The sequence below is a fragment of the Myxine glutinosa genome, chromosome 7 (assembly GCF_964187855.1).
Source record: "Myxine glutinosa chromosome 7, kmMyxGlut1.1, whole genome shotgun sequence".
NCBI lineage: Eukaryota > Metazoa > Chordata > Myxini > Myxiniformes > Myxinidae > Myxine > Myxine glutinosa.
This window is the reverse complement of record NC_136267.1, coordinates 109,587,489-109,600,906: the sequence shown is the minus strand read 5'-3', so window position 1 is coordinate 109,600,906 and position 13,418 is coordinate 109,587,489. Positions and strand designations below refer to the sequence as shown.

Below are 13,418 nucleotides of genomic sequence, written 5' to 3'. Positions count from 1 at the left end.
ATTCAAATATTTACAAAACTTGAGTTCCTCTCTCCTAACTCCTGGGGTGTGTAGAAAAATGTCAGAAACATACAAAATCTACCTTAACCACAAAACTTATTCAAATGCGAAACGTTTATACAACCCCCACTAAAGACTACATTCCCCGGTGGATGCCACAATGCCCAAAGTCACCTGCGTACTGCCGGGTGGGTCTCCGCACCAGGCTCCTTTGGCCTCAGGTTCTCATAGCCTCTTCTGGGTCGCCGAGGGTCTCCATACCGCCGGACGCCCAAACAGACCCCACCCCAACGGGCTCTCAATTTCCACACACCACTGGCTGCCAGGGGCAATTACTGCAGAGGAGACCGCAGTCACCGCTCCTCCAGAGCTTGATCCGTACCTGCGGACACACTCACACCTTCCCCACCCACAAAATCCACAAAAACATTTCCTCCCCCGCTGCCATTCACTTCTCCAACAATGTAGTGCAAAAATACCATGTCATTGTGTACCTACACTGTCCTGGCCTGCTTACATGTGAAATCCCCACATTCACGCTTCAATCACAGTTCAATCCTTCCTCACAACACAAAAACACAAAACCTTTTACACATTTAACAAACGCCCACCCACAAGACACTTTGTGGCACACAAACTGCTCCCCTCACTGACCATGTAATCACTCTTGCCCGCCCCCTCTCCAAATTACTCATGTCCCAATTTGTGAGCAAGTACCGAACACTTGGGACAAGACGCATCAAGGCACCTTACCTTCAGTGTAGGGCATCGCATGTTGGTCGGTTCCAAGAGTGCCATCCACCACACCAAATTCCCAATTTCCCACGGGGCCAATCAATTTCCCCAAATTTCCTTTTGTACGGCCGTACTGGCAAGCATGTGGATCCGCCTCCTCCGGTGACCTCTCCTACACTACTAAACCTGGCTACGACAGCTTTTCCCCTTTACCGTGCGAGGCTATCAGATAAGTTGAACAGCCGGACCGCCAACATGGCCCACGATTGTCCACATGGGTGTGACCCACCATCCATCCTTCGGCCCCCTGTGAGGACCACCACTCCACTAGCCCAAGCTGGCCAATGTAGTGAGAACCTGCTGCCAACTCTGCCATTCCCAAGGCCTCGGACCTGGGGGGCACGGTCGCAGTACATGGCATCCCCCATCATGTTCCCTGCACCTCCTCGCATCCCCTAGTCCGACCAAATGCAGCCCCCAGTGCCCAACCACATGTGACCTCACCCAAGGTCTCGTTGACAGCCGTGCTCCACCAGGAGACTCAATCCCAGAAGACAATGGTTACACACCTCGGCTACCCATAACACCACATTGACCTCCAGACTGCCAGAAACTCCATCCTTACAACCCGCGGCCCAATATTGGAACCGTTGCCATGGTAGCCAATTGAAGGTGTGGGAAGCGCACAAGATGCCGCTGAACCAAGGCCTTAGACAGCCGCCAGCATTAGGCAAGCAGACAGGACTTTGTTTCGCTCATGACCCCCTCCTTCTCCGCAGAGCACCACCGTCAACTAACACCTCTTCCTTCCACGTTGCAAAAGTCCCAAAGCCCCGACACATCTCACCAGCGCACCCGAGACAACAGCGTCCACTCAAGACGAGAGCCAGAACGAGAGAGAGACTAAGATGGTGAGACAGCTTTTCTTTTTCCTTCCAGCTCTCGAATGTTCCACGCTGATGTCACACTCTGTCCAATCACCAAGTTCTACTCAATCATCCCATCGTGCCTCCACCAATCACGAAGGCTGGGGCGTGGCCTCCTCCTTATGAGTCATCGGGGGGCGGAGTCCAATCTCTGTTTGGGAATGTTCGGATGACGTCGAAGGCCGTGAGATGGGGCTTGACTGGTACTATCGACAAATGTGCTGGGTGTTGGTTAGCCCGAGCGGCGTTGTGAGCGAATGAGCCCATTTGTTATAGTTGTTGTTTGGCGGGCTTTTTAATTGTAATAAAGACGGCGGGAAGATCACAGGAGGCAAACATGTACAGGGAAATTTAATCTTACAGACCCTACCGATATAGCATAACTCCACTCCACCGTGTGGAGACACCTAAACACTTACCCAGACATTCGACTCTACTTTGATACATCGAGATGGCTTATTCTTCTTCGCGATACTCGGAGCATGCTAATTTATGTGATTCTATCTCGACTAAGGTATTTCATCTACCCCCACAACTGTAACAATAGTAAGTGTAAATCTTGAATGGTGAATTTTAGCATTTAGTAAAGTTTAGTGGTGCATTGCTTAGTTATGGATACCAAATGGAACTGTTAAGTTTTCTTGTGTAATCCAGTTCCATACACTGTGGTCAATAAAACTTTGAGCATTCCTTTTGTTTATTACTGGCCCCTCTGTCCTCAGGTGCAAACATTACTTTTGTGAAAGCTGTGCACTGCAACATTACAGGAAGTCAAAACGCTGTTATGTTTGTGATCAGCAGACGATGGGTGTGTTTAACCCCGCAAAAGGTCAGAATGAAAAGAAAAAAACAAATATACATTTTATGCACTTCCGCATTGTTTTTAAAGTTTTAAAGCAAAACAAGATTGATTCCATAATTTCTGATTACAGTATATGTGATTTTCAAGGATGAAACAATAGTGTTGGCTTATTCATAGATATTTGAGGGTTGTTGAAAAGGTTTATCTGCAATATAGAAGGGAAAGTCTTGAAGTTTCATAAACACAATCCTTATTCTTCAGCATCACCCACTGAAACATTTTAAGCACTTCTCCCATCAGTGTTCAAGTTATTATAGGCCTTCCAAGAAAAAAAAAATTCTGGTCCTGCAACCAGTTTTTAACAGGAACAGCGACCTCTCAATCAGACATAAAATGTCTTCAGATATTCCTTAATATTTGGAAAGAAAAGTTTGATGGTGCGAAGGTGGGTGAATAAGGTGAGTGTGGGAACAGCTCTAATCCACAGCATTGCAAGGTTGTAGTGGCAACATCGGGATTGTGAGCTGGAGCGTGAGAACTCCACCTCTCAATTTTACTAGACATTTCTGTTTGATCTGTTCTCTAAGCTGTATCATACACCTGCTTCCCAAAAAGCAGAAGCCATCACCTTTCCTACTGATGCCTTTGACTTGGAATTTTTTGTAAGGCATCGATCTTGTAGACTTCCACTGAAGCTTGTTTGATTCTGGATCAAAGTGATGAATCCCTGTTACATCCCGGGTTATCATTTGAGACAGAAGATGCTGCGTTACTTTCTCAAAGATGAACGAAAGGTGACTGTGAGGAATGCATGCTTTGACTTTATGTTCAGGGAAGATAAATTATGGAACCCATCAGCCTACAACCTTTTTTCTCCAAAGGTATAGCTCGGAGATGGTTTCAAAAACTACTACACTCAATCCCACTTCTTTCAGGATGATGGAATCCACCACATCCATGTTTTGTTCATTTATTGCTGCTGTTGCTTTCCCAGATATTGGCTCCCCTACTGTATTCTTCCAACCATATTTAAACTAAAATTTTGCCACACATCTGTTGATTGTTCAGGTGTAAGGTGGTGATGGTAAAGTGTGTGTGTGTGTGTGTGTGTGTGTGTGTGTGTGTGTGTGTGTGTGTGTGTGTGTGTGTGTGTGTGTGTGCATGTGCGTGCATGTGCGTGCATGCGCAATGCGCATTTTTGAGAAAGATTGCAACTCTGAAAAACGGGCCATCATTAGCAGCTGAGTGGGGGAGTGTGAGTGTTCTGTGGCCTTGGCAGTTTTGCTTCATGGGATTGGGACATGGACAATCAAAGCAGAACATGTGAGGAAACTGAAATCTTTCCATAATCGTTGTATTCGCACCATTCTCGGAGCGATTTTAAGTACCAATAGTGGAAGGAACACATCTTTTCTAACCAACTGATGTTGCTGCTGGTATGGAGGAGTCAATATTTGCTGCTCTTATGACGCACTGTCTAGCTTAGTCACAGAGGCCGCATGGGGGTTGAGTGGATGCTGAAACAGGTGTTGTTTGGTGAACTGGAGAAGAAGAGGCCTAGCCATTGTACAAAGAATATGGCTCCAGTCATGCACTGACCAAACTGTGGAACAGCATCATCGCTAAAAGGAGTGTTCAGCTAACTGGGAAGGTATAAATGGGAACAATACTTCCCCCCTGTGGCAGGTCCTTTTCTGCAAAGGAGACCTCATAAGGCTCAGTCATTTCTGTAATAGTGCCCATGCAGCAACATAGCCATCCCTGCCATTTTGTCCAGGGCATTCGCTTTTTCGGACACAGCTAGCATTGCCTTACAATGGGAAAATTCCAAATTCAAAAGGGTCAAAGTGTGTGCACATGGATATTTCAACTTAATGGAAACTGTGCTTTTGAAGAGGAGAATCTTCATCGAAGATGAAGCCCCCAATTACATGTTAAAAAATGGGATGTGTAGATTATACATTTAAATAAATAACTATACGTTGAAGAAAGGCAGGTAAAAGCTATATAAATAAATAATTCAGGCTGTATTCATCGTGGAATATCATTAAGGGTGATGGTTAAGTGTGTATCAAGAAATAAATAAATAATTCGGTTGTTTGGTGGTGGAGATAAAGCGTCTATAAATAAATAAATAAAGGTGGAATGTATGTAGCAGTGATGGATGGTAAAGTGTATATAAACAATTCATTTATTCAATGTGGTATGGTATTTTGTTGGCAGCACGTCACAGGGCTGAGGGTTGGGGCATAGCTGTGCTGTTGATGCAGTTCCCCCTGTAGGTTAGAGTAGGAATCTCTCACCAGGGTGCCAGCGATAGGTCACTTACTCTTCGCGAAGGCCAGCAGTGGATCTTAAACGTCCACCGTCTAATGCTGGCAAACAGGATGCTCAGCTTAAAGTCAATCCAATGGATGGCACACACATTGATGACTTGCTCTGCATGCAAAATACTAGGATGATAGTTCATAGCTGGGTCGGGATTCAAATCATTGACACCTCAGAGGTGATCGTGCATACCTCTCCGCTTTCCTGCCAGCCCGAACTTTTAGCAAATGTGTGATATATTATATTGGTGAAAACTTGCAGAGGTAAATTGTATCAGCCATGATCTTTCTTGGACAAACTACATTTCAACGTTGGCCTCCAAAGCTAGTTGCTGATCCAGGCATCTTGCATCTTACAAAGTCCTGCCTTGGCACACCTGAACTCATATCCACCTATAAGGCCTTCAACCACAGCTTGATGGAGGACTGCACTGGGATGGTGCCCCTGCCTCCCACCTTGCTCAGCTTGATGCCATGGAAACCGAGGCCTTCAAGATGATTGTAGTGTCCCACAATGAAGCTGAATGGACCTATCACTTTTTCATCGCAGACAAGTCGGTGGTCTCTGTCTTCTACTGCGTCCTTTCAGGTTTCTTCTTCGGCCTTCTCTGCTCTTCCCATGCTTTGTCCCCCCAGGTTTCTGCAGAGCACATGCGGTCCACCATCAACCCTCTTCTAGTGAAACTCCCAAAATCAAGAGTCAATGCTCACCTCCACTCATTTGTTGCTCTTTTTTTCTGGCCTGTGGAACCAACTTCCACATTCTCTTCAATCTCATCCTTTCCTCCAAGTCTTCAAGGCAGCTGTTCACCACCATCTCAGATCTTCCCCCATCAAAAACCATGATTTTTTTTCTACCTCTGTTAACTCACCCCCAAGCCCACTTCCTTCCAAATTTCCAGTTTTTCCTTCCTGAGAGCTTGCTTCTGTATTTATCTTGTCCACCCCATGCATCCTCCCCTTCCCATCATTCCACCATCACCCATTATTTGTCCAAATCTGGCCCTCCGGGCTGGTGCTCCTGCCTCACACCTAGCTCGGCTTCACGCTGTAGAAACCAAAGCTTTTAGAATCATTGGTATCTCCGGCGATGAAGCTGATCCAAAACTTTCTGAGGGCCTATCATTCACTCACCGCAGGCAGGTTAGCAGTCTTTCTGTCTTCTACCGACTCCTCTCCAGCCTTGCTCCCCCTGCTCTGTCTGTACTCTGTCCCCCAAATATTCCTGCAGGACGCACAAGATCTGCCAGCATCTCTTCTGGTGTAACTGCCAAAATCAAGACTCTCTGCTCACCTTCACTCTTTCATTTCTCTTTACTCCTGCCTCTGGAACAAGCTCCCTCACTCTTTTCAATCCCACTCCTCCCTCCAGGTCTTCAAAACAGCTGTTCACCACCATCTCTTATCTTCCCCCATCCAAAATTTCTACTCCCGTTAATCCACCCCAAATGCACCTCTTTCAAATTCCGTTTTCTTTCCTGAAAGTCCTTGTAGTATCCATCTTGTTTATCGTATGTACCCCTCCCCCGTCCTTCCCCTTCCACATATCTCCCGATGTCCTGTTCTCTACTGGTGTTGTACTTCCCTCTCTCTCCCCCCCGCTTGTCTCCCGCTCCCTTTATTATATGTTCTATGTGTTAGCTCTTACACGAGCCTTGACTTGGTATACAAAAATGTCTCCCTCCTATTTTCTCCTTCAACCCTGCTGTTGGTGTCCCTCCCTCCACCGCTTCCCTCTCTGCTGTAGACGGTGTCTGCATGCTTGCCTTTTTAATATAAAAAATATCTTCTGGTTCCTTTACAGCTTGTACAAAGTTGGTTTTTTTAACCCCTAATTTTTGTGTTCTTTGCAGACTTGATTGGAAAAATGGACAAATGCAAAGAACAAGATATGAATACTTCGGAGTCTGGGGGAGGACAGGAATTTTGCAGCTAGATGTACATATTTTTTATTCTTATGTTGTGTAATATACTTGAGTAAGCTACTGTTTAATATTAACACAATTTGATTGGAATACTGCTGAATATCAAGCAGAGTTTCAATTTACACATTTTGCTGTGAATTCCTCAGTCCTTTTCCACAATTTTCTTTTTTTGCTTTTCCTTGTTGCACAGATTTTGTTTTGAATTCAAGCTTACTTACTCTTGTTCACTTATCCATTTACCAATTCAATTTTTTTTTTGCTCTGAAACAAGACAAAATAATAATATCACAATTGTTGGTGATGATATTGTATTGTTGGTGACTCACAAAGTTATTCCAAGAATGCAATCCATGCAACGCAGTACTTTGAAGAATACATAGTTCTGAGTTGCATGATCAAATCAAGACCATCCGCTTTAAGTCTGCCATATTGTGTTAAGGCTTGTACATCGAGCTTCGTCATGAACAATATTGGTGTGATAATTAATTAGAAATAGTCGACATCCACAAATGTTAAGGACAGATATCTGTTGGCTCGTGGTTCAAGGAAATGACAGATTGCAAGATTAGGAATCATTAGGTTGAGCTGTGACTGGGAACCAAAAGTTAATTTTTGTTTGACAGACATGAACTTATGTTTCTGTTCTTCATACAACCTGGTCCCGTCATGATTCTTATCAGATCTCTACCTCTATGATGAACATCTATGTGAATGTGTTGCATTTTCTTTCATGGGTGGTCTCCTTTTATAACTCAACAATATGTCGAATCAAAATGCCGTAGTAAAATAACAGAAAATACTGAAGTTTGAGCTCACTCGGCTTTCTGCTAGTTCTGTCAAGTCGTGTCTGACTTCTAGTGACATTAATGATCAGATTTCACCAAACATCCCTATCCTGTACTGTTTCCTGAAACTGTGACAGAGACCGCTTGTTGCAGCCTTTACCCCATTCATCCAACGTACACAAGATCTGCCTCCTCTTCCCTCAACCATACCCAGCATGGTTCACTACTCCAGATTTTCGTTTTCTGCATGTTTGATGTGTCCAAAGTATGATAGTTTCTGCTTTAGCATCAGCACGTCTAATGTCTCATTTCTCATTTCTTCAAGCACTGATGCAGTCCCTGGAGTTTGGTGCTTGTTCTTCTTGGAGTCCATGGACTTTTTAATCATTTGCCTCCAACACCACATTTTAAAACTACCAATCTTCTTCCTTCTTTCTTCACTGTCCATGGCTCACATCCATATATTGCAACTGGAAATACGAGGGTATTCACCAGCCTCCTCTTGGTTAATATTGTCACATCTTTGTCTTTTTTTTATACATAAGCTCCAAGGCTAAAGGAGCTGACACACGCACAAACACACACACTCACATACATGGACATATTGATGAGACAAACATTTAACACAGCCATTGACTTTGTGGGAAGTGCCGTCACTTCCCTAAATACTCTATGTACCAGCGACATCACAACACTGGTGCCGCTTTTCTCTCTGCACTCAGCGTGGCATTTCTGCAGGAGAAATTTCCTTCTCCCCATGGATGCTAACCAATGGGGATTATCTGTGTACTATCCTTTTAAATGCTGAGCACCAATCGAGGAAGCAGCACTCGCCATTTTTTTTTTAAGCATTTGGTATGACTCGGTCAGGGTTTGAACCACAGACCTCTCAGACTCGGTGCGGACACTCTAACCATTACACTACGGAGTTGAGTAGGGTACACAAGAATCGAGATACGCACATCATGGACAATACACAGCATGTTATTATTACAGATGCTGTTACCTTAAACACAACTCTGATTTTAGGTTGGTGAAATATTGCTGACAGTAATTCGGAAACCAAATGGACTTTCCTGTTGGCTAAAACTTTTCCTACATACACCTTACAGTTTAGCTGACTGGTGGAACAGATTCGCAATTTGTCAAAGCAACTGAAACTGCAACAACTTTCGCAACTCTGTGTGTACTGGGCTGTCACTCACCGACATGATGAAGCAAATAACTGGCAGGGCGTCCTGCAATTGTGCAGTCTCTCCAACAGACACTACCTGCACACATTAAAACAACAGCTTATTGAATGATCCTGAGGACCTCTGTCGAAGCCCTCATACAATATCACCTGGTAACAATTATTTATGGTGCATTTTTCTGTGGGTGTTTATCACTTTCTCTCCTTCTCCAATCTTTTGACAGAAAAGATGTGCTACCCTGTGGTGTTATATATTTCAAATATTTTACCATGTTATGGTGTTTGGATTGTGACCATATATGCTCATGATGGATATTCAATAAAAGAAAATCATACAGCAGTAAACTTTTTGCCAATAAACATATCCATTCATTTGTTCATACGTAATATGTGAAACCCAACATGTTGTGGACACTTGCCTTTCACACTACAAATCTCCTGTACTGTTGTTGTACTTAACTTCAGTTTCATTAAAACTGTCATTTGTGCCGCTCTAGAATTGATTAATTGCTGAAGATGTAAAAATGTGAAGGCCAAAGCAGCATAGAATGGTGGAAAATAAATGATATCACAGCTTGGACTTTGTTACTTTATTACCTCCACCACCGAAGGCAGACGGAGGTTAGGTATTCACCCCTGGTTGTCTGTTACTTGTGAAATCGAAGATTCGCAAGTACAGACTTGGCATTTAATATGGATTAATTTTTTTATTCTTGACTTGGGTTTACTTTCTGAACTCAGTATATCAATCTGGTGAGTTTCTTTTATGCTTTGGTGATTTCTTTGTTAAAAGGACCATGTCACTGATTGTCTGTCGCAGCAAGAAGTCAATAACAGGAATATATCACAGGTGGCATGACAAAATGTACAGACAGGTACATTTGACGATTGGCTTCACAATCGGGTATATAAGGGTTGATGCGGTCTGTATTCGTGGAAAACAACTGCTGCACATCTTCAAAAGTTATTGCCGCTTCCTCTGGAGATGGTCCGTCAACCCGACAATGCTGTTTGTCGACAATGTGAAGAGTGGTGTCTTTACGAAATTCCGGCATGAACCGTGCTAGAACACCGGCATTCCGGCACAGCGTGCTATTGCTCGGCAGTATGGCATCACTCAAGGTCAGGTGTCAAAGATCCTGAAACGAAATGCTCAGAGGGATGTCCCCACTCCAATACCGAGGCCAGGATGTCCCCACAGAACCACAAGGAGGGATGATCGCCAGCTACACCGGTTAGTCTGCAATGGCCGTACCAAGTCAGCTAATTGGCTTAGGGCTGAGTGGCAGCAACTGACAAATGTATCTGTATCCAGAAGGCTAGTCAACCAATGACTGGTTCAAGCAGGCTATCGTGCCAGGCATCCCCTGAGAAAGCCACGCCTGACCCGCCAGCGCCGATTGCAGTGGGTCAGAGAGCACAGTCAATGGCAGCCCTGGACACTTGAATCACGTGATCTTCAGTGATGAGTCTAGATTTCTGGTCTATCGTCAAGATGGCCACGTCCGAGTGCACAGACAAGTGCATGAAGCCTACAACGAAGATTGTATAGTGCCAAGAGTCCAAGCTGGAGGTGGTGGGGTGACCGTTTGGGCTGCTTTTCATGCAGGGGGCAAAACTGACCTGGTTGCTCTGAATGGAAACCTGAACCAGTTCAAGTACAGGGCCATTCAAAAACATTGCTTCCATTTTCTCGTGCAGCCTTTCGAGGAAACTTTGTCTTCCAAGATGACGATGCATGGCCTCATCGTGCTCTCATGATCCAACACTTTCTTGCTGACCGTGGTGTAGAGCATATGAAGTGGCCTGCCATGGCCCCGGATATGAATCCGATAGAGAACTTGTGGGCAGAATTAACGCGTCAAATCGACAACTTGGACCAGCAGCCTGCCTGTCGTCAAATCGACAGCCTGCCTCTGTGCGTGAATTGCAGCAGGCTATTGTCACTGCATGGCAAGCGATTCCTGTCCAAACCTTGGCAAATCTCGTGAACAGCATTCCTCAACGTGTACGTGCTCTCCTGAATGCTCGTGGGGGTTACACGAAGTACTGAACTGTAATTTTACTGTCCATAATCCCAGTCGTAATTTAACTTTTGTTTTTGTTAAAAAAAAAAATTGGCTATTCTGCAAAATAAAGAGATACTTCAGGAAAACGTACAGAGGTTTTAACACAGTACTGTCCGTGAATTGAGTTCGATATCAGTTTACATCACTTTCAAGGATCAATTTATTTGCTTTGAAATGTCAAATGTGGTTTTTGTTTCTTTTAAAGGTCACATTAACAAATCTAGAATAATTTCAACATAATTCCAATGAACTTTTGGTTCTAGGTCATCTTGAAAAGTAAGTTCACCCCCACAAAAAAAATATTCCATAGTAAATGCCAAGTCTTTATATTTGTTGGTCTGGTCTGTTTGTCTGTCTGTGTGTGTATGACAATCGTCTCCAGGTCGCATTTTTACTCCAAACTTCACGAAACTTCACCACCTGGTAGAGGTAGTCACAAGCATGAAGCTGATTGTTTTTTTTGTTTTTGTTTTTTTAGGTCAAAAAGTGCCAGGACCCCTTGAGTCTACGTCGGGACACGCAGGAATCCACATTATTGCATTAGATGATTAGACTATCAACATCTATACTCTGGATAGGTCAAACCTTTTGTGCTCGAGAGTCTAATTAAAAGCCTTTGGGCTCTTGGACTATTTAGCTACTGCTGGAATAGTCCAAGTGGCTTTTCGGCCCCTTTATACCATTTGTAGATCCTTTGTAACTTTTTGGACCCCCTTGAGACTGGTGAGACCACTTGACTTTTACACCTTTAGACCGACCATAACTACTATTGGAAAATACCCTTTATATCTAGATCCTTATTGAGCCCTTGAGATGCTTTGAAACACTTGGATCTTAACACCCCTTAGATGTGTAGACCTCTCAGACCCCTTTCGACACACTCCATACAAACATCTATAGTCTTCTTGCAATACACAGATTTTACTTTTTTTTTTTCAGTAAGTAAAGTAAATCTCCACCCATCCCGAGGCTTTGACCAGGATTTGCTTATTGGGTCATTGAATTGGTTCACCAATCAAAACCTGGAAGCATATGGCCTTTTTGGATTTCGCAAGTATTGCATGCACGACATGTTTCTTGTTTGTTTGTTATTTGCGAAATCGAAGATTCGTAAGTATATTGGTTGGCCTGGTCTGTTATTCTGTCTGTATGTCCATTGCTTACAGGTTACATTTGTACTCCAATCTTCACGGAACTTAACCACCTTGTCGTGACAACCTGGAAGGCTATTGGTTTTGAGGTGAAAATGCAGATCTTCCCCAAAATCTAATCAATTCATCCTTGCACACACCCGACCTGTCCGCAAAATTCCGTCTGAATCCGTTCATAACTCTTTGAGATATCTTGCTCACAGACAGACAGAGGTGAAAACATAACCTCCGTCCAACACACGCCTCTCCTCTCTCTACCCTTACCCTCTCTCCCCAAAGCCGTATAATTCTGTTGTTCCGGTGTCTCGGCCATCTTGGGGCCGATATTGCATCGTGAGCCTAAAGTGTGATGATTAAAGCTGACATTACAAGAAAGCCTGAACGTGTTTTGGTCGGACATTCGCTCCGAAGGAAGGAGAAGAGTTTACTTTTACTGGCGTTGTTATCTCTGCCACCACCAAAACGTTGTCTGGTTGTTTGTGAACAAAATATCTCAAAAAGTTGCGGACAGAATCGGACGAAATTTGGCAGAGATGTGGCGTATGTGACAAGGACGAAATTATTCGATTTTGGTGAAGATCCGGATTTGGATCCGGCTGGTATATTTTTACATAGCAGGATATCTCAAAAACTTGTGGACGGATTTGTACGAAACTTGGTGGAGAGGTTGGGTGTGTGATGAGGAAGAAACGATTCAATTTTGGTGAAGATCTGGATCCAGCTAGTATAATTTTTTAAGTGATTCTTCACCATTGCGTGATATGGCCAACCAGGTGGAGGTATGCTCTCTCCTGAGTGACGTTCTCGTTACCCTCGCCTGAGAAGAGGGTATTGCATTTGAGTCCGTTTGTCTGTCTTTGTCCGCACAGAATAAATATGATTTTCTCGGCAACCGTTGGTCCGATTAATAGGAAATTTCCACCATAGGTGGAACTACACCTGCATAATTTTTTTATGATAATTATGGCGTCATAGGTCACGTGGTATGGGCGCCATCTTGGAAAAACTGAAAAACTTTGCACCTCTATATCTCTGAAAGCGCTGCATGGAAAAAATTGAGATGTCTCATTGTAAAGACCTCTCCATGGGGAATAATATATGTTAATGATGATGTCATAGGTGCCTCCATTATGACATCATACATAATTCGACAAGTACAAAACTTCATCCGATCAAGATGAAATTTCTTGAGCATCATCTAGGGATAAATTGGTGGAGAAAAAAAATGATGACGTCATCGGTCACATGGTTCGGCCGCTATATTTGTTTTTAACACAAAAGCCTTAAATACCACTGAAAACACATCCTGGCGAGAGTCTGCAATCTCTGATTGCTCTTTCTTGTTTGATTTGTATTCTCAACGGTCACGAATTGGTGCTCAGTCTGGGCTTGGTTTGCAAATGCTTTATCATGTCGGGTATACTGCACTTCTCAGTTCTGGATCTCTCTGACTATTTAGACCTGTAACTACTGCTGGAACATACCCTTTTGACTTTTGTAGGCTCC

At 43.8% G+C, this 13,418-nt stretch overlaps 1 protein-coding gene across 7 annotated transcripts in view; it reads left to right on the top strand.

Moving 5' to 3' along the window:
• LOC137431587 (E3 ubiquitin-protein ligase RNF113A) overlaps positions 1 to 11,256 on the top strand; it is an 84,857-nt gene extending 73,601 nt beyond the window's left edge. For 3 of the 7 annotated variants that reach the window (XM_078782106.1, XM_078782109.1, XM_078782110.1), the window contains exons 9-11: positions 2,384 to 2,490; positions 6,644 to 6,728; positions 7,826 to 9,272. In XM_078782106.1, the coding sequence (XP_078638232.1) occupies positions 2,384 to 2,490; positions 6,644 to 6,726 (190 nt within the window). In that variant the 3' untranslated portion in view covers positions 6,727 to 6,728; positions 7,826 to 9,272. Of the gene's footprint in view, positions 1 to 2,383; positions 2,491 to 6,643; positions 9,273 to 11,239 lie in introns of those variants that run through there. The other 4 variants (XM_078782105.1, XM_078782108.1, XM_078782107.1 and 1 more) reach the window with 3 other exon arrangements.
• The last annotated feature ends 2,162 nt before the right edge of the window (positions 11,257 to 13,418 follow it).